At 40.3% G+C, this 20,281-nt stretch overlaps 3 protein-coding genes across 5 annotated transcripts; 1 reads left to right on the top strand and 2 right to left on the bottom strand.

The window, feature by feature from the left end:
• Positions 1–490: 490 nt before the first annotated feature.
• Positions 491–7,679, bottom strand: fut11 (fucosyltransferase 11 (alpha (1,3) fucosyltransferase)). 2 transcript variants are annotated; one of them, XM_053323253.1, is made up of 5 exons: positions 7,613–7,679; positions 3,744–4,082; positions 3,227–3,607; positions 1,783–2,405; positions 491–1,617 (listed from the first exon to the last, which is right to left on the bottom strand). In XM_053323253.1, the coding sequence occupies exons 2-5, from the start codon at positions 4,080–4,082 to the stop codon at positions 1,467–1,469; spliced, it is 1,494 nt and encodes a 497-aa protein (XP_053179228.1). In that variant the 5' UTR covers positions 7,613–7,679; the 3' UTR covers positions 491–1,466. The 2 variants fall into 2 exon arrangements, with proteins under 2 accessions (XP_053179228.1, XP_053179227.1); XM_053323252.1 differs by lacking the exon at positions 7,613–7,679 and adding an exon at positions 4,383–4,524.
• rab9b (RAB9B, member RAS oncogene family) lies at positions 7,301–11,565 on the top strand. 2 transcript variants are annotated; one of them, XM_053323256.1, is made up of 2 exons: positions 7,301–7,346; positions 8,328–11,565. In XM_053323256.1, the coding sequence occupies exon 2, from the start codon at positions 8,397–8,399 to the stop codon at positions 9,006–9,008; it is 612 nt and encodes a 203-aa protein (XP_053179231.1). In that variant the 5' UTR covers positions 7,301–7,346; positions 8,328–8,396; the 3' UTR covers positions 9,009–11,565. The 2 variants fall into 2 exon arrangements, with proteins under 2 accessions (XP_053179231.1, XP_053179232.1); XM_053323257.1 differs by lacking the exon at positions 7,301–7,346 and adding an exon at positions 8,111–8,245.
• Positions 11,566–13,870: 2,305 nt separating this feature from the next.
• On the bottom strand, positions 13,871–18,841 carry plp1a (proteolipid protein 1a). The gene is made up of 7 exons (XM_053323254.1): positions 18,790–18,841; positions 16,451–16,637; positions 16,137–16,293; positions 15,623–15,791; positions 15,027–15,100; positions 14,854–14,919; positions 13,871–14,067 (listed from the first exon to the last, which is right to left on the bottom strand). Exons 1-7 carry the CDS (start codon positions 18,791–18,793, stop codon positions 13,987–13,989), a joined length of 738 nt encoding a protein of 245 aa, XP_053179229.1. The 5' UTR covers positions 18,794–18,841; the 3' UTR covers positions 13,871–13,986.
• Positions 18,842–20,281: the final 1,440 nt, after the last annotated feature.

Raw genomic sequence — 20,281 nt, forward strand, 5'->3', positions numbered from 1 at the left:
TGTGTAGTAAGCTTATGGGAGACCTTCTCTACAATATGTTCCTACATGGTGGGAAAGTCCACTGCGAGAGCTGCTACTCCAAAGCCCTCGACTGATTATTGAAGCTCTCCAGCAGCCTCTTATCCTCGCCCCCTCTTCCCTTCATGTTCATTTGCATATAAAGTGAGAACTGGTCTTTCACAAAGTTTGGACTGTGTTCGGTTTGAACTTGGGAACGATGTGGTTAAGGGTGATCAAAGAAACTGTAATAATGAACAATATGATTGCTTAATGCTGATTCTTACATAAGGTTACATTTTCAATTTCGCAAACATGATATACACGCTTGTGTTTTTCCTGGTGGTGAAAGCTATATTTGCCTCAGTAAACTATGAAGGATGGGTCTGTACATGTCAATATGTCTATGATGTGCTACATTTAACTGTGAACAGACTAATAATGGCAAGCGGGGTACAATATTATGATTTAGCACATTAGTTATGCAAGAAAATGACTTATTACAAAATGTTTACTTGTTTTGTTCTTCTAGTTACAAAATAGTGTGTTCACATGTATAATGCTTTGTTGACAAAATAAACTGATTTATACAACGCTGGTATAAATATGTGATTACAAAAGTTAGTGTGCTAGTAGACACACAGGATGATTTCAAGCAGTTACATGTTTAAGAAAAGCATGATTTGGAAAGTTATTGCACATACTGATGATCTTCGCATCATGTAACAGAAAATAGAGTAATATTATAAAGTATTAATCACATGATGTCCATTAGATGAGCTGTTCCTGAGAACTACTTTGCAAATGTAGTGGTGATCTCCCTCTGGGGAGTTGTGCTTGACTTTACAGTTGCCTTTCTCCACCCCTGGGCGAAATAATACTTTGCTTGCATAGTCACTTAAAATAGCTGTGTACATGAATGTGACTTTAGCTAAAAACCATCAGTTACCTGCTGAGTAACTGTAAAAAAAAGAAAAAGAAAAAAAAAAGCTAGTGTTGTTCATTGGCCAGTCTTGATGGTTTTCACAAACAGTTAGACAGAGCTCAGAGTTTGGTACAGAAGTCTTTGGCTCTGCCCCAGTCCAATGAAAACCTGCCTCCCATGAGAATGTGCCTCTGTGGAGCAACTGCACTGCATGCAGTTAATGTTAACAATGTAAGGCGGTTAAAGGGCAATGATGGCACCTCAGTTACGGTAATAAAACGACTTGAAAATATTAGCATATAACATTTTAAAACATTATTTTCCCATTACTGAACTTGGCAAAAGGGACAAAAGTAGGTCATATCAATATAAAAATCTGTTATAGTATAACTAAACTGCTCATATGGGTAAAGGAGTTTTGGCTCAGGTGCAAAAATATGAGTCATTCTGCTTCATTCCCTCGTTTAAACAGAGAGGATGCATAATATAGGACACTCCTGTAATCCTGGATGTGCTCCATCCTCGGTTTGTTTTGAGGCTTGTGTCAGTGTTTTCCTCTGGCTCTGCTCACAGCAATGTTTTGGATGTGCTTCCACAGCAGCGAAGGGTCTGACTCGTTATGTCTTATCAGAGACTCCAGCCCCTCAGCTTGGTCCAGGCTCTGCCAGTAATCCTGAGGCCATATTTGCAACCATCTGTGGACAGATATACAAACAGATTAGGCTCATCACAGAGGATATTTTAATTAGACAATTAAAACCGACTGATTTATCTCCCTCGGGACATTGCTATTCGCATTAAAGCACAGAAAGTAGACGGCTTTAACACCTGGCACAGGGAATAATTTAAGACAAACTGACCCATCATCTGCAGGTAAGTCTTGGACATCTCCGTACCCCGGACTGGGCAGGGGGCATCCCATATGAGAATTTTCAGCCATTTTTGGCTGAGGAGGTTGGTTCTTCTTAGGAGCCTTTCTGTATGCTCGTTCTGCTGCCAGTCGTGCATTCTCCTGGTCACACACGTAACACTCAAATCCATTCAAGTAGTTGGGTTTGCTCATGTCATTAACCCCCCACTCGCGGGTCTCTAGAGCCTCCAGCAAACGAGAGTTGGTAACACGGCTGGGGTGTTTGAACTCTAAATATTTTGCATATTCATTATCATTCTCATCCAGAAACTTGAGGGTGTCAGCGAGAGCTTTTGGTGAGGGGAAGTCATCTATGATGATGACAGAATGGTCGTTAGGCATCCAGTCTGCCACCACAGAGGAGCCTCGATAGACAGGCACGCAGCCCTGATGGAGAGGCCGCCACAGCTTCTCTGTCATGTAATCTGTGCACCGGCCGTTCTCCAGTGCTAGATGGAACTTGTAGCGAGCAACAAAACCCATGAAGGTGGGCTCCTCGCCGGTAGCAGTGGATGTGTCCTTCAGATGTTCAGGTAGAGGTTTGTTGTTCAAGCATTTCCCATAAGAGTCCACCTGGAGAGAGAAAAACAAGGTGAAAGAAAAAAGAATGATGGATGCATAGGTATGAAACATTTGGGTAGAGATTATTCATGTGATGCTTGACACACTTTTAATGGTCTTCATTTTTCAACATACCCTGATTAGACATTCCTCGTTGAACTCTAACATATTCCCTGGTGGGAATTCATGAACATCAGACCAAGGGCTAATTTTACAGCGGTGTTACTGCAGCTGCATACATGATTTTGACCTGCCAACAAGTTTGTGCAAGTGGAAATGAGGCAAACCCTACACTAGAGATTAGCAGTGCAGGAGAGCCAATTCATATTTATTTTCAAGAGTGCTTCTAGTAGTGTTCAAAATAAAGGACATTATTGAACATGGTATTTAACCCAAAGCAGAAAGATATTCTAAAATTTGTGCAGAATGTGAAAAAAGACTACATAAGGCAATTAAAAGGAGTATTCTATTAGAGAAGAGCTCTCCTTCAAATGCCAGAGGATGACATTAAATAAATTATTAACCACCAAATCAGACTCTATTACCGCTGTTTTACTTAAACAGCGGTAAATTACTAAAAAAAAAAAAGAAAAAAAAAGGAACTTCAGACCAATGTGCATCATATCCAAGTCTGCTCTGACTGCCACTGTTCACTGCTTTGAGAGCAAAGCTAAAAAACTGTGACGGCTCCTTAGCGGTTATAATTAGAAAATTGCAACTTAACATGCATGCTGCATAAAGCAACACTGATAAATCAGGGACTAAACTGGAAGCAGCTAGACTCTTCAGCTGTGCACCAAATATGGCTCTGCAAGAACATTTATGCCCTGTACCTTGATGTACTTCATGAGCTCCTGGACATATCTGTCTCTGTCTGACGGCACATCACAGTGAGACTGCATATAGAGCACAGGGGCCATGCCCTCCCTCCTCAGCCGGTTCTTCTCCTCCAGGGACACGACTACAGGATTCAGCAAATAGTCCAGAGTGGGTAGCCATTGCAGGGTGAGAGGGTAGTCAGACTCCCTGCGAAATGTGGCAGTGTAATTGAACAGCCTGATTCCTGGTCCATGAGAAAGCACGTAGTTATTCATGGGTGACTCTTCGTGGAACAATGCCCAGGTCTGGTGACGGAGACGAGGGAGTGGCGCCTCATATGCCCGGAAGTCTGTTCCATAAAAGATGATGGATGCTGTCCGTTTGTAAAGCTGGACCTTTCAAGATCAAGTTCAGGATTACTGGCAGAACAACTCTGAATGATAATTATAATGAATGTGTGCATGCATCTTCTCTCTATCTATGTCAAGAGTTTCAGTAACAAGCTTTATAAAGGTTAAGTATCTCTGGTACCTTGCGGTTGCTTGTGACCAGGCAGGAGGACGTAGCACAGTCGATGCGCTCGGTGTCTCCAGGAAAATGTGGGAACAGTCCTCCGCTCCACCACAGGAGAATGGGCAGCTCCTTGTTACTGCGGCGGTCATAGTTGCCAGGACCTCGGTATGAGCTGATGGAGGCGAACTCCATGTCTGCGAGAGCACTCTGGGGCTGAAAGGCTCCTCGGTCCACTGCATCCATGGCCTCCAGGGGAAGTTGGTCATCAGGAAAGGAGGCAAAGGAGACCCAGACCCAGCACAAGACGCCAAACAGCCCCAGACACATACAGGGTACCAGCCTGCCCCTACCTGCCATCTGAGAGTTTGAAAAGAACAGAAAACACACGGACTGTTCACATACAAGTAGGTCACCTTTAAAAAAAGAAAAAGCACACACCAATTCAGTTTCTTATCTAATGCTGGTGTGAAACCTCAGTGTAGCAAATTAAGTCATGCCCTGCTTTGGTGCTTATTGCCCAAATGAAAGAGTTTAACATGAACTTATTTTGCTGTCAACTAACTTCGTTGAACAAACAACCTCACAACTAACATTTCAGTCGTAACGTTACGTGTCAGTGTAAGTCAGAGCATCAGTAAAGAAGCATTTGTTTCCTACCCTTATCTTCACTGCGACAAACACATGAAGGTGTCTTTCCCTCTCAGTTCTCCACAACACAAACAGAGAGCTATCCTCTGCTATAGTTGGCTTTGAGGAGTGTTGATAACGGGACGCTGTCTGATAAAAGCCAGCGGTATACTGGAAATTCATACGGGTTACTTCTTCTACGTTTCTGATTTTCCTTCTGCTCCTTCTTCTTCTTCTTCTTTGGTCTGAGACTAATTACGCAGTACACCGCCACCTAGCTTATACATCCGGTAACAACGCCAACCGGTCAGGTAGCTTACCAGACAGGTCGGTTATACTTGGCAGGGTTCATATAGTTTTGAAATTTTAGCTAGTTTTTGTTTTTATTTAGTTTTTCAGTTTTTTAAATTAACTAGAGATTAAGTAGTTTCATTTTTATTTTGAGGAATTGACTAGTTTTAGATTTCTAGATTTCTAGATAGATAGATCTCATTTTTAATGGGGGAAGAAGGCGTAGATGTAATTTTAAGGATTTTAAACATGATAACTGAACTTTCTGTGGAAAAAAACACACATTATTATTCAAAGCAGAGTATTTTATATATGGCTTAAAACATATCTGGAGAGAGTCTTTGAGTGAAGCATAAATACCTTCAAATGTAGTTAAGCACAATACATTTATCATTGCACTAATGCAGGCGTATAGAAGCCAAGGACGGTTGTTCTTGCAATTATTATTTTTTAATGCTGTTATAATGAGATTATGAGGTAATTATTTTGTTATCTTGAGAAAATGAGCTTTGTTATCCCAAGATAACAATATAATCAACCCGTTATCTTGAGAAAACCAAAGGTTGTTTCCTCTTGTTGCTTATAATGTTTATCAGAGATCAGGAGTGGCAAGCCAGCATGCATAAATGATGTCTTGACAACTGTAGCAAGTGATTTAAGCTAAAAATGTCAGATCAAAGAGTACACATTATTTTTAACAGCACCCTTATTAATGACATTTGTGTCACTACCAAATGGCGGGTTGATTAACTTCTGGTTATAATATGATGGGATGTTTTATGCAAGATAAGTACCAAACAATACCTTTCAAGAACTTTCATGTTGTTAGACTTAATAAGAGAAAGGAAAGTGGGGTGATGAGAGTTAAGAACCAACATGACAGAATTGAGTCCATTTCCTTAAGAGCCACCTTAACGCTTCTTGTGCTTGATCTAAATAGTTGAAGAAGACACGGAGATAGGAAAGGAATGAACACATGGGAACGAGCTTGAGATGAATCATCTTGTTATCTGAAAGAAATTATAATTTTGTTTTCTCAAGATCACAACATTTAGATTATTTTTTGAGATTGAGATAACAGAATAGAGACAGGCTACTGCTTGTCATTCTCTGAACACCATATGCCAAGAGGGGAAAACAATCAGCAATATAATACAACCAATAAAAAACTGCTGAAAACATTAAGATCATTTAAGTACAACTATATAACAAACTCCACTACACTACAGGCTGACAAGACAATTTTCACAACTTACATGGTGAGTAAACATTGTAAAAAGAGAACTGGAGACAGCGTCAGAGGCGGAGTCTTGTTCATTCCCATGAAAGTTGCTCATTGGTGAATAAGGCAGAAAAGCCACTTCCTGAAAACATAATGCAGACGCTCTATGGGCCCACTGATTTACAGATGTCTCTTTGACGTCAAGTTTAAAGGAAAAAAGTTTAAGACCAGTTTTAGGACCAATAGCATCACATAATGTAATTACATGGTTTGGCTGCTATGCCAAATTGGCTTCAAAGTCTAGTGCTATTTCTGTGGGCTTGGTCTATGGTCATCCCATCGACTGTAAAAAAAAATATATATTGATGTAGTCACTGTTAGATCACTCATTGTGGACTGCTGTTTTGAGTCTTTGGTTTTTGGAGCCAGAAGTGATCATATTTGGACAAGAGGTTGGAGCTGACCCTGATAGCTTGGTTAGTATGGTGTTTTTACAGTCTATGGTTAACTGTGATTATGCTAATGCTATTTCTTGTCAGCAAAAAACAACATAAAAATAAAATGTACTTATTGCAAAAACTGAACAGTTGACGACTCTTTAGAGCAGGGGCGTCAAACATGCGGCCTGTGGGCCACAACTTGCCTGCCAAGGGGTCCAATCCGGCCCACTAACTTTGCAAAGTTGGAAAATGGAAATAGCAGAAAAGTAATTCCAATATTTCTGCTGCTTTTCCACTCTTACCAGAATACAATTGTCTGAAATTGTTTCATATTAAAACCATTCAACACACAAAATGTTGTCACTTATAGTAAAGTTATAATATATGTTATATATATATATTTATAATACTGTATATTTGTAGGTTATTATGCAATGGTTTTACTGGTCTGGCCCACTTGAGATTAAATTGGGATGTTTGTGGCCCTTGACACTGAAATGAGTTTGACACTTCTGCTTTAGAGGGTCTGTTAATTCAACCAAATACTTTAGGTCATGTAAACAAAATGTTTTATGTTAAGTATGATCAACATGTTTGCTGTGGTAGCAACTTGTCAATCACAAGGTAGCCATGTCCTGAAATTAACCTGCTTTAACATCCATTTGACTTTAAATGGGACCATAACTTACTGAATGAACATCATGCTATATCAAAGGCTTGAAACTATGCTATTGAGATCATCAACTCATTAGGAAAGTGTTTACTGAAGTAGTAAAACAAGTGAGAATTTTCTTTTAGACTTCCATACAATCAGACTTCGTTTTGCAACTAGTTAAGATGCTTCCTATTGGCCATTAAAACAATGCATTAGCTTCACTTCTCACACCGGTTTCTTAAATGGAAAATGACCCTTCGGGTTTTAGGACCCCGGCCCGGTTGGAGCTCATCCACGGGGGCGCGCACGTCACGTTACGACGGTCGATCCCAGTCAGATGTAGGGGAGCCTGGGCAGATCACGTCATATCAACTATTAGGAACTGGGTGAGTGAAAATACACTTTTGTTCCATTCATATTAGAGGCATTATTCTTTAGATATATCACCTCGCTGCAAAATGTGATCTTTCCTTGCTCGCAAAGCTTTTAAAACAAGTTTTGTGGCTCATGCACTGAAGCTAACGGTTAGCCTGACCAGGATGGATGTCAACAAGACAACCATACCAGCCGGCCAGCCTGCTAAGTTAGTTTAAAGGGAAGCTATACATTTTTATCGTCTGTCGCACCAAGGTTTTTTTTATAGGACTGTTACCTGGTTAACATCTGTAATGAGACACTTCAGGGACAGCTTCGTTGAGACCTTTGGCGAGGCATTTAAATCAGTTTATAGCCGCCAGCCACATCTGACAACAAGCTGGGACACGTTTGTGGTCTGCGCAGGTGCAGTGGTCAGCTCATGATCCAGACTCGCCCCTGTTGTTGTGACTCCAACACGGTACCTCCCATATATATATCTGTGTGTCATAAAATCCATCTTGTCCCACGTCTTATTAAGGATAATGTTCATATCTTACATTCATATCTGGCACTTGATCAGTTCAGTTTAGTCTTGCAGGCATAGTATGCGTGTAAGCAAAAATGAGTCAGTATTACTGTGTCATATTATAAACAACGGGGCTGTTGTCATTTATCACAGTACTATCCTCCATACTTTAACCAGAGGCATAGCTGACAGAGCTCTGGCAGGTCTCTCGGTCATTCACCTCTGTCATTATGTCACTCAAACTAGTCAACCATTACACATCTGTCATATGGCTGAAATTGAACCAGTTCATTTGGGGTTGACTACAAAAGACGCTACAACAGCTTTTGCCTTAGTTATTGACACTGAATCATCAGCGCTGTCCAACTCACAGACTGATTTGGGTGTTGATTTTTCTGAGAAGTCAGTATCTTTCAGTTCCTATTTTACAATATTCATTTGCGTGAAGCAGTTACCAATTGTTTGTCTTTCTTCCTCTTTTTAGGTTAAATCGACCCTGGTCTGCCACCTGGTGTGGAGGGCTGTCACCCAGTCAGGAGGGGTGGGCGGAAGCATGATGAGCGGGAAGAGCCTGCTGCTCAAGGTGATCCTGCTGGGGGACGGAGGAGTGGGCAAGTCCTCTTTGATGAACCGCTATGTCACAGACCGTTTTGACTCCCAGTCCTTTCACACCATTGGCGTCGAGTTCCTCAACAGGGACTTGGAGGTGGATGGGCGCCTGGTTACTCTTCAGATCTGGGACACAGCGGGCCAGGAGCGCTTCAAATCCCTGCGCACGCCCTTCTACCGAGGCGCTGACTGCTGCCTACTCACATTTGCTGTGAATGATCTACAGAGCTTCCAGAACCTCGGCGGCTGGAAGAAAGAGTTTATGCATTATTCGGATGTTAAAGACCCTGAGCGGTTCCCTTTTGTAGTGCTTGGCAATAAGGTAGATATGGAGCAAAGGGAGGTGGGCGAGGATGAAGCACGGGCCTGGTGTGAGGAGAACGGCTGCTGTCCTTACTTTGAGACCAGTGCTAAAGATGACACTAATGTCACAGCTGCATTCGAGGCAGCTGTCAGGGAAGTTCTTGCTGCTGAGGACCAGATTGACCACACGCTATTGAGTGGTACTATAGATCTCCATGGCAACCGCAAAACATCTCGTTCGTCTTGCTGTTGACTGGTCCTGTGTGAATCCATGTTTTCATAATCTCTCTGACAGAAACCTGCGTGGGGCAGTGTTGGAGAGCCAGTCAGATATTGTTTATGGTATATGTACTGTAGGTACAAGGTACTGATACAGTATCCGCTACAGATAATATGGATAAGATATAGCTGCTCTGAGGAGGGCTGTGTCATAGGTTTGGCCAGTGTATAGATTGTTGAATTGTTACTTTAACTACGGTACAGGCACTCTGTAACAGGCACACACTCATCTTGATATTCTGTCTGCTTTCAGTAGTGTTGCACAAAACATTTATACCCAGCTTCAGCGTGGTCTACCTATGCAGGGGTTATATCAAATAATGCTCCAAAGCATTTATTTTAAACAAAATAATTGAAATTTTAAATAATACAGTGAACAAACAAATATAGAAATCCTCTTTTGAAGAGCACACTAGCCTAACATTGGCACAGCTTCATACTGTAGGTACTGTCATTTCTTAACTGTCTGTCCATGAGTTGATTTTCAGATATGCTAGCTGTTGCGGGAGAACTGATGTGTTTTCTGGACACACACAGACATTAAGTCGACAGCGTTCCCTGTCCAGGCAGATGCTGTGCATCAGAACTCAGTAACAGTATGACGACAAATATGAGTTAAAGTACGAAACGGTTAAGTGTTTTCTGCTCTAATGTGGAAGATGTTAATCTTCAATAGAAAGGGTATTGTGAACTTAAATTTTGCAGTTGTGTACGAACTGGGTATAAGCAATTGTGGTGCTCTTATTGTAACCCTTACCACTACACTACAGTGTAGCCAGAGGTGTTCAAGTCAGGCATTATCAGATCATCTTTATTTCCAGTAATTTACATGAACCTGTAAGTTTCATTGTTTCTCAAAGTTCAGAAATTATACTGCTTTTTCTACTGTTGTTCATAAACTGCTGTTTATTTTTCTGTGAAGCACATTTTCATCCTTTAATGTGTTATCTTTAGCAAACATGTTCTATTGACATTGGGCTTCAGTGTTTGATCAGGGACTGATTAGAGTCTGTTTTCCTGATGTGCACAGCAGGTTATAATTATTAGAATTAACAATCATTTTCATAATTATGGCATGTTTGTTATCCTGCATCTGCCCTATTGATTGCGTTGCAAGCCTTAACATTCCAGTCTCTCAGCTTTGCCTCCTCTGGAGGTCTCTGCTCTACACTATATTACACATGCCTTGTCTGTTCATTATAGGTATCAGCTGAATGTGAAATATCCTGAGCATATGGATAATGCCGTTAGCACTAATGCTTGCAATATGCATCACCTCTCCTCTCTGTTCAAACATATTACTGAGAACTCTGAGGACTTTTATGATGTTTACCTGCTTTCAGCTGAATGGTACTTTACTTTTATTTCAGTTTTTACATACAGGCTTACTAGCAATAGGTTCATATGACTGGTTTACTGCTTGTGGCCACAGGGCATTGTTCTTTACCTTGATGGTTTGAGAAAATAATATGGCTGGTGTTCAAAGCTTCAAACTGAATTTAACATGTTTTCAATTCATTCTCACCAGTATTTTGATTGCTGCTTCAAAAGTATTATATTGTGTGTCTGCTCAAACAACCAAACCTGTTACATAAATAAGATAAATGTTTTCATCTTCTGAATGCACAGTTGCTATGGGTGTCCGTGTAGCTCCATGTTCACATAGTTTTCTTGTGCATTGTCTTAGCCTGAGATCACATTATTTGCCTTTAAGTCAAAAATTGCATCATAAGTCAGTACGTGCGAAGACTAATGATGAACATTACAAGAGCTTCACTGTGAAAGTGAACCCAATCTAATCAGGTATTGTCATATTTACCTATAACATGGTTCTTTGGTTTAATGTAGGCTTTATAATAAATAGCTTGTTTATATGATTACTGTAAGTTTTATAAGGTGTGTTTGAGTACTGGTACTCAGATTGTATGAGAGAAACTTTATTAACTGTGAACTGAGATGGGCATTTTAACATAATCAAGCTGTTAGCCTACATTCATCCAAAGCAAAAATGAGGGCTGTTAGCTTTTAATTTGTCAGTGTTAATGTTTTCTTTTTAATGTAATATTTAATTTTCTATCCTGTTAAAATGATGTAGCTGACTACAGCGTTTACCTGTAATCTAACATACCTGAGAATCTGATATTTATATCCCGGTACCATAATCTACAGTATGTTTCCCTCATGATGTTCTCATTGCAACCCAGTCTGTCTTTTTTTTATGTTGCTGTAATATTTATGAATGTAAAAACTAATTTGTTTGGGTTGTCCCTATTAAATGCTGATGTAAATTGCAAAGGGCATTCAGTTAATAATAATGTACAAGATGAAACTGAACGTCTGTTTCGCTCTACCCAGTGCTCAACCCATGCTTCTGGTTTAAGCTGTGTGTTTCGCTGTCAAACTTGATTATCTGTTGATCTCATGTACATCTTCCTGTACTCCACTTTTTTGCACTACAGAGGATAAGACTGTGCCAACGTGCTGGCAAAACGTGAAATACTCTTCCAGTGCTTGGCTGCAAATAAAACATGCCTGCCATACCAAATGATACTATCTTTGTTTTCTTCCTGTGATCATACCTTGGAAATCCATGAAAGAATGTGACTGAAATAACTTTAAAGCTAGAAAACAGTCACTTGGAAACTCTTATGAACTAAAATATGTCCCTTCAATTTATCAGTGTACCTCATCTCTCTACCTCACGGTCCGGAAAAGCTGCAACATTTGCAGAAACAAGCATTAATGTTAAAATGTAGCATTTTTCTATTTTTCAGCTACATCATGAGTAAAACAGGGGTCTTTAATTTTTACCCCCCAAACTCACCTTATTTAATTTCATTGCAGACCTTGAAGGTGATTGTGTGGGAACCTGAGACAGTGATCACTGTTTATTTCCTCTTTTAATAAAAGAATATGAGGCATGCTCTGCATTTTTATTTCCCCTTCATTAAAAAGGATATCAAGCATGCACTGCATATGGTGAAATCAGACCTACTCATGAAAAAAACATTTCTTTTCATTATGTCTGCCTTTTAAAGTGCATATTCTTAAACTTTCGCCTTGAGTAGACATTCATAAAGTATAAAGACATGGGTCAAATGCAGAACAACACAACAGGAAATCAGCTCTAAATATCGAACTGTTATGACTCAGTTCAAAATCCAAGTTCCTCACTGCATTTGTATGATCTAATAACTTTTGATGTAACATAAAATATCCAATTTCTTCCACTAAAACAAAAATAATGAAGGGAACCAATTTAACAAATGCCAGAATACAAACAAATTATAATGCTCCACTATAATTTTGATGATCAACTCCATTTGGTGGAGGCTATCAGGAAAAGCTCCTAGGAACTGTCAGGAGCTGTCGCATGTGTTTGCGGGATACGGAGAGCACAGAGTCCCTCCTCTGTCCCTCTGCAGTCGCCCATACAGGTCATAACCTCTCCTCTCCTCTTTCGCTCTGTTCCTAAGCTTCTTCAGGTACACCTGGTTCACAGCCAAGTGCAGGGAACAGTGCACCTGTGGGCACAAGAGGAGAGAATACAAAACACCTTACAAAACACTTTGGCCCCTAGATGTGGCCGGGAGCCAACAATGGAGCGCCAGTTCAACACCATGACACTACACCAGACACTGCATTTGCATGCAGACTACAAATAAATGATTTTCAGAGGCACTCTGCATAAATACTTCAAAAGAATATTCTTTTTATTATCAAATATTACCAACAGAAAAAGAATAATCATCAAATATCCAGCTGCCACTTGACAAATCCACCACACAGCTAGGTAAAGCTTCCAACAAATAGAATAATCTACTTATGTTGTTGCAAAAGATTTTGTTAGTAATCAGCAAAGTTTAAAAGTAGTAGTAAAATCAGCTACAATAAGCAAAAAGATGTGTTATACAATAACTACAACAACATTCCTAAAGAATTAGAGACAAAACAAAGCTGTCCTATCTCCATAATAGTACCTCAGTCATGCATTAACAGCAGGGGGAGTCACACCTCAACAATGTGTTTTAGGTCTAATAATATGAGGTTACTCAATAAGTCAGCACCTAGTGCTTTAGCCCTCTCAAAAGTATGAGAAACAATTTCAGACCTTTCTAGATCAGAGCTAAACAAGTATGTCCCTTTGTGAGAAAGAAACTATTCAAAATAACTAAAAATTAATTCAGTCCCCCTGACTCTGAATCCATCATTTCCATTATTCAGGGGAAGGTGGAGGTCATGCGGCAGCGTGTGGATGTGTTGTGTGCGCAGTTGCTGTCCCAGAAGAGCTGCATTGAGGCTTTAAAGAAGTCTTACCCTCTCTTTGTCCAGAGGACCCTCTCCCTTGACATGTAATATAACCCTTGGCAGGGACTTCTAGTGCAGGTGGCCCCCAGAACTGGCTCCTTATTGGCTAGCTTTTAAAACAGGCATGACTCCATTGTTGAGGCTTTTCTCCAGCCCGTGAGAAAAGTCCTGAGGTCAGCGTGAGACTGCAAATGCGTGCTTGTCTGCCACCATAGCAACCAGATGTGAGGGATGGTAGCCATGGTAACCTATAATCCCTATTCTGTGTAACAGCTGCATTCAAGCTGCACATGTGTTGCGAATTGCTTGTTATTAGTTACATATGTTAATTCATTAGTGGTGTTTTATTTGTATTTTCAGTGTGATGGGAAGCAGAAGACTAACCTCAACAGACCAAGAGCTATAGTTTAAAAATATTTTGGTGACATGGCATTAAAAATACTGACACAAGAATGTATGCCGGTCAAAGCAAACCTCATACCCATAACAAACAAACAAAAGATTTTTTAAGAGTCCGTGGCCCAAAGAACCAACATTACAAGTGGTTCTGTGCAGATGATGTGGAAGTAGAGAATTGTTGCCGTCCCTTTATATCCCCATGTTGTTGGTGAAAGAGTGACAGAGCGGACAGGAAGCTGGTGGACTTAACACCGTGCACCTATGCCCTTTCTCCCCAGATAGCGCAGCACTGCAAAGTTATAGGTGGTTGACACAGTATAGGTCAGCTGGAGGAAGAAAAAAACACAGACAGGGATTGTCAGAACAGAAGTGAAGAGAAGATACCCACTGTACCTATGGATTGCATGCATTTTAGTCTACGAAATCTGCAATACATTTCACTCACGATTTTATATCTTAACAGGCTGTATAGACTGTGCTTAACCATCTACTATGTAACACATTTTTACCATTTAATATTTATGCTATCTCATCACTCCTTGCACTCTTCACTACATGTATCCTGTTTACAGAAACAGTTTCACCTGCATATATTCATTCCATGTGTATCTCTGAAGTGTTATTTTGTGTAAGTGCATTGTAAGCCTCTAATCCAGAGCAAAATTCCTTGTATGTATAAACATACTTGACCAGTAAAGATGATTCAGATAATAATAATAATAATAATAATAATAATAATAATAATAATAATAATAATAATAAAGCTCAAGTACAGAAAAAAAACAAAAAAACCTTGATACACTGTTTATGGCATTAATTTGACAGCAGATGCCATCTGTTTAACAGCCTATGTAATGGAGCATGCAAGTATAATGGGTGCACCATTTGCCTGGCTAGAAACCCACCAGACATTACGGCATTATTATGATGTTTGTGTCAGCTGAGAAAAAGGAACAGAGAGCGATAGTACAAAAGTCATCAGTCATGGAGGCCTGAGATGCCTCGCCGCCTACACTTTGAGCGTCACTAAGTCACATGAGCCATAACACTATTGTTGTACCCCACAGTGGAAGTGTAGCCAAACTGGCTCCGGCTGAGGGATAATCACTTACCAGAGCCAAGAGAGTGATGCCCGCTCCGGCGAAGGCAGCAATGTAGAGGTCAAAGGTCACTCGGTACTGATAGGAAGAGATTTGCATTAGTGGTGATAACTTGTCTACTGTATTTTATGTCAGGACATTTGTGGAACATGGCAGCAGAGGCAGAATTATGTCCTGGTTCTTACCTCTCTGGTTTTGCAAACAGTGGACAAAGTCATACCACAAGCTTTTCCTGGCACTGCATTCCATGGCAGGAGCCCTGTGGAAAATGTATAAAAGTTTATCTCACAGATGCAATTAAAAGATAGAGCTGGCATTATTCTATATTTATGTTACTGTCCACAAATCCTATGAAAAAAAACAAATCCAACATTGCATTACTGTGTCTCGTTTTTTGATTTCCCTACCGTCTGTGAAGTGAAGTCCAAAGCTAATAGGTTCCTACTGAACATGTTAATGTTTTTAAGGCTAAACAATGTCCTTAAAATAGCTGTAATCTGCAGGTTAATAAAGTGATATTCAAGTATTTATTTACAGTAACAGGATAGAGTGTGTGGAATCAACTCAAATTAAACTACAGTGGTGATGGTGATGACCAAGCATGTCACCCACAGCAAAAAACAACAACAAAAGAAATCAGGCTTTGGTTACATGGACAGTAAAATCAATGTCCTGTTGACAATCAGAAAAATATAGACTATCACCTTATCTTTTAACTGAATACAATTTTCTGAGAAGCCTGTTACATAAATGGCTATAATAAATGGATTTGTCTTCTAACCGTATTGCCTTGCATCAACACACAGCTGGTTTATGCTCGCTGGCGTTTCAGTCAGAATGTCAATGGTGTGGCAGGTGGCTTCCATATTGTAGAAGAAGTAGACGGGCAGTGCGGACAAGGCGAACACCAACAGCCACAGCATAGCTAGTACATAAGTCACCACAATAAACTGTAAAGAGAAAGACAGAACAAAATTGAGGGTGCATCATCATAATAAAGTGACTGCAATCTAAGTGAGTTTTTATGAGCAGTGACTCACTTAGTGACCACATTTATTTTTTCCTTTGATTAGCTTTACTTATTATCTCTCTCTCTCTGTTCCCCTCCTCTTCCAACCACTCAGCTTTTTTTCCCCAACCGCTTAAACACACACTGTATGCTTATCTTTGCATGTCCCTTAAGGTTTTTAGCAGCCTTAAGATTTTCAGCTCAGTGCCCACCAGGGAGTGATATGTGTATTAATCCCATCCAATCTCTCCAATCCCCATTACTTGTCCCACTCTGGGCCTCTCACCGTGGAGCTGAGGCAGCGGCCACACATGGTGCTCCTGAACTCTCCAAAGGTTTGCTTGGCAGCACTTGTGGTGTAGAAGCCCTCAGCCAACAGCACGATGCAGTAGAGGAAGAAAAAGGAGGCCAAACCATAGATGACATACTGGAAATACTGAATGCTGAGAAAGGAGGTGGTTAAAAAAGGAAACACTGTTAAAATACGGCTTTACAAAGATGTTACATTTTCTGAAAATGAAAGAACAGCCTGGAGGAGTGCAATGGCAAGGTTAAAAAGATGGCACTTGAATGATCAGAATGCTTAATATTACCACGCACATGTAGGCGAGGGTGATGTAGTCCTGGAGGTTACGAGCAAAGTAAGTTTCGATGAGTCTCTCCGTCTCTGTGAGTGCCTGGTGTCCACAACCGCAGAACAGGGCAATGCCAGAGAAACACAGCAGTGTGGCGACCAGGGAGCAGTATGGCACCCCACCCAAACAGCGCATACAGCACTCATAGCAACCTGTTAATCAAGACGAAGCACCATGAATGTCAGGGAACATTATTAAATGACAGCAGGGAAGAAATCATCTGTTCCAATACACAAATTATGCAACCTAAAATGTACTGTATGCTTCTAATAAATAGTTGATTTTATTTTTCCACTAGTTAGGTCAATGTGGTGATGCACAACAAACTATCAAAAGGGCCAGTTCACCCATATTGCATAAAAACATTGTCTCATTTCTCTCTAGTGGTACCTAGTCATGAAGATAGTTTGGGTTTTATTTGCTCATATTTTGAGATATTCCTATTTGAGATTTCTGTGTCTGCCCCAAAGCAGTTAAGTGGAATTGAATTTTGCTAGAAATTAAGTTGAAGGAATGCAGCAAATTCTTACACTTGAGAAGTTGGAAAAAAATGTTACTGACAATATGAATTGATTATTTAATTTGTCAACAATTCATTTTCAGCAGATTGAGTAATCAATTTTGAATTTTGAATGTCCTACTACCTTAAATATTCAACAGCAAGTTCTTTCTCCTGAAAGGATTTTCAGTTGTGAACAGTTTTCAGGGACTTGTTTGACAAAAGGTAGTTCCAAAGAAAGTTCCCAAGGTCTGTGGATTATCTATAGTAACTAGATCTGTGTGTGTGATGCTGTAAAAACATTCAAGTGTAATTCCAGTGAATCTGGTTGGACATCTTAAGATCAATATCTCAAACATCTAGGAACCTGAAACCAAAACTACCTACATGGCTAGATGCAGATGGGGTATGTTGATTAATTTATGTTGTGTAATCCTCCAAACCCTTTCAAGAAAATGCACTCCTGCCACTTTGTCACTATGGATCCAGCTGCAGCTGCGAACACTTTCACTCACTTGCTAAAGCTGTGCATTCTTCCTAATAGTCATGTGCTGTTTGAATGAATGCCAAGGGCCAAGGGCATGGGGATGTGTCTGCTCTGACCCCAGCTAACACCCTGGCTCCATTCACAACCCAGCATGGAGAGTGTGAGAAAAAGGGGGAGGACAGTGAGGAGAGACAAAGTGAAAGAGAGAGAGAGGCTGCTTTTGTGACTGCAGAGACAACAGTCTTTGTCCCACAGCATCATGGGGGTACAAGAGCCACCAATGTCAAGCAAACAAAGGCCAGAGGCACCTCTATGCTTGACACACATGCGCACACTCATAGACTTCCTTCTGAGCAGACACAGGAACAAGAAGTGATAGTGGGGAGCTCTCGGTGCTGGAAGAGGATGGAAAAACAAACAATGCAACTGTGTGCATGTGTGCCATTACACGCTTGCATGCACACAGACACGCACAATGGAAGCAGACAGACTGTGGTTGGTACCATTACAGTAAACACAGATGGTAGGAGTGCCAAATATATAACTCTAATTGAACATGTCTACATGGCTGTGTGTGTGCCCGTGCACGTGTGTGAGAGGCAGAGAGAGAGAGACTGATCACCATTTGTCCAGATTGCAAAACTTTACTACAGTGTGGAAGAGTGACTCTAAACAGAACAAACAAAACAACAGACAAAGAATATTTTCAGTATTGTTATGAGCAAATATTACAATAAAATCAGGTTAGTTACACATACTGTTATGTGCACAAAGAATTCTGGTCACCAAAAATGACAAGTGGTATACCAAGTAAATAACAGCACAAGTTTAAACAAATATTTGCCCGCGTGCATCCAGATAGCCCTACACCTTGTACCAATTAAGCAATTAATGACATCACTCCTGGACAACAGGCTAAAGCACTCTGAGCCAAGGAAACTCACAATCTCTCGGTTGTGACTCAAATGAAAAACACAGGCCTCGCTCTTGAAGAAAATGCAAAACTGAGGCCAAGTTCGCCTCTTTAAAAATTGAGAAAGATTGCGACCGAAAGCAAATGCGACAGGGCTACTTTCAGAGGAGCACTGTCGCATCTCAAGCATGAAATACATCTCATATCAGTGGAGCATCAGCCGAGTAGTCGACCTCTAAACTGACAAAAAAGAAAAAGAAACAAAAAAAACTTAATAACTTATGATGCCCTCTAATAGTCCCATTCATATCTGTGTGCAATCGCATAAAATAAAGTGCAGATGTGATAATATGCTATCTGCTAAAAGCTAAAAAAAGGTAGATTCTAGCAGCTGGAGTTTCTTACCCATGTCTGGAAGGATGCGTTCAGGACTTGTAGGATACTGCTGCTGCCTGCACTGCAGCTGGTCCGCTGATGATATGCGCAACTTGTCTTCGGCCCCCGTATATCAATCTCAACTCGCTTTCTGTTCCTCCAACAATGGACAGACTCGCTGATGACTGCGAGTGCAATCTTAAAGAAACAATGTCGCTTTTCAATGAACTTCAGGCGGAGAATAATGAGGAGGTCAAGTGTCTTACACTCGCAGAAATGTTCATTGTGACGTATATTTGCACCACCAGAGAGCAATTCGTGCTAATACAGAGAGATTTGGATACATATATAACTTTTCCTCCACTGTGAGTTAGGGCTGGTTCACCAGGCCTCAAGAGTTTCTGCCTGATAAATAAAGCCAGATGAAAAAAAGTTTATGAATCATTCAGATGATCTGTGGGGCTGATGAGACCTGTATGTCCATAAACAGTGTGGGGGAATTGTCTCAATACAGTATGTTCCTGTCGACAGTCGGGTGATGCTCTCCAGACTTAGGAATTTGTCAGATACTATCTATTCGTCAACAGTGTCTGAGATACAGTACTAAGAATCAAAGGTGTGACACACCAGCTGGCAACTCTGATATGTGCTTTATCATTTTATCTCTTAAATGGGCCTATTTAGTCCTACTATGTTCCCTTAAAAGCATGCTTAAAGTGGTACTCACAGACCATGAATATGTGGATGACTCAACTTTTGATAAAGTCAGATAGTGCCTTTTAAGCCGGATTGTTGAGATGTTCCTGTTTCTCAGTATCACAACAGTGAGTCACTCTGATAGTGAAAACATCACTGGTCTTTTAATTACACCAACTATTCATGTAATTTGTGATCATAAAACCTCTGATATGTATCTCAGAAATAATCTCCTGGCTATTTGGGTCTGTGCCAGCTTCTTTGTCCATGTCAGCTCATGCAACCCCATTATCAAATGTTCAGCTGAAGAAAACTTAATTTGATTAAACTGATATGTGCTGTTAGTGAACCATAGCAGCAAAACATCACTGATCTCAGGTGACTTGACTGAGGTGGAGTGAGAGACTGTTTTCTGATACATCGTCACCCTCTGGTCAAATACTAGATATAAAGAGACAGATTTGCCTTCATCTGTGTCCAGTAGATGGCAGACTTCCTCCTGACACAGCATCTGTAGAGCAGTAGGCACATGAAGAGTTTTATCCTTTAATGTTGTTCATTTTCATATATTAAAAAAAAACATTTAAAGCATCTAAACTTCTAAAAGTCCAAATGTTGGCTGTTTTGTCAAGCAGGTAACAAAACGTCTTTTAAAAACCTACAATAGGCCTGATTTAATATTAATTTTGTACATACTTTAATGGAATAATAATTCTTATGCAAAGATGCTCGTTTTTCAAATGGGGAATATGTAATTTTGTTAGGGAGCTCCTTATTTCCTCTCAGTTAATGTAGTTAGTCTCACTGCACAACCCTATTAGATTAT

This window comes from Scomber japonicus, chromosome 8 (assembly GCF_027409825.1).
Source record: "Scomber japonicus isolate fScoJap1 chromosome 8, fScoJap1.pri, whole genome shotgun sequence".
NCBI classification, from domain to species: domain Eukaryota; kingdom Metazoa; phylum Chordata; class Actinopteri; order Scombriformes; family Scombridae; genus Scomber; species Scomber japonicus.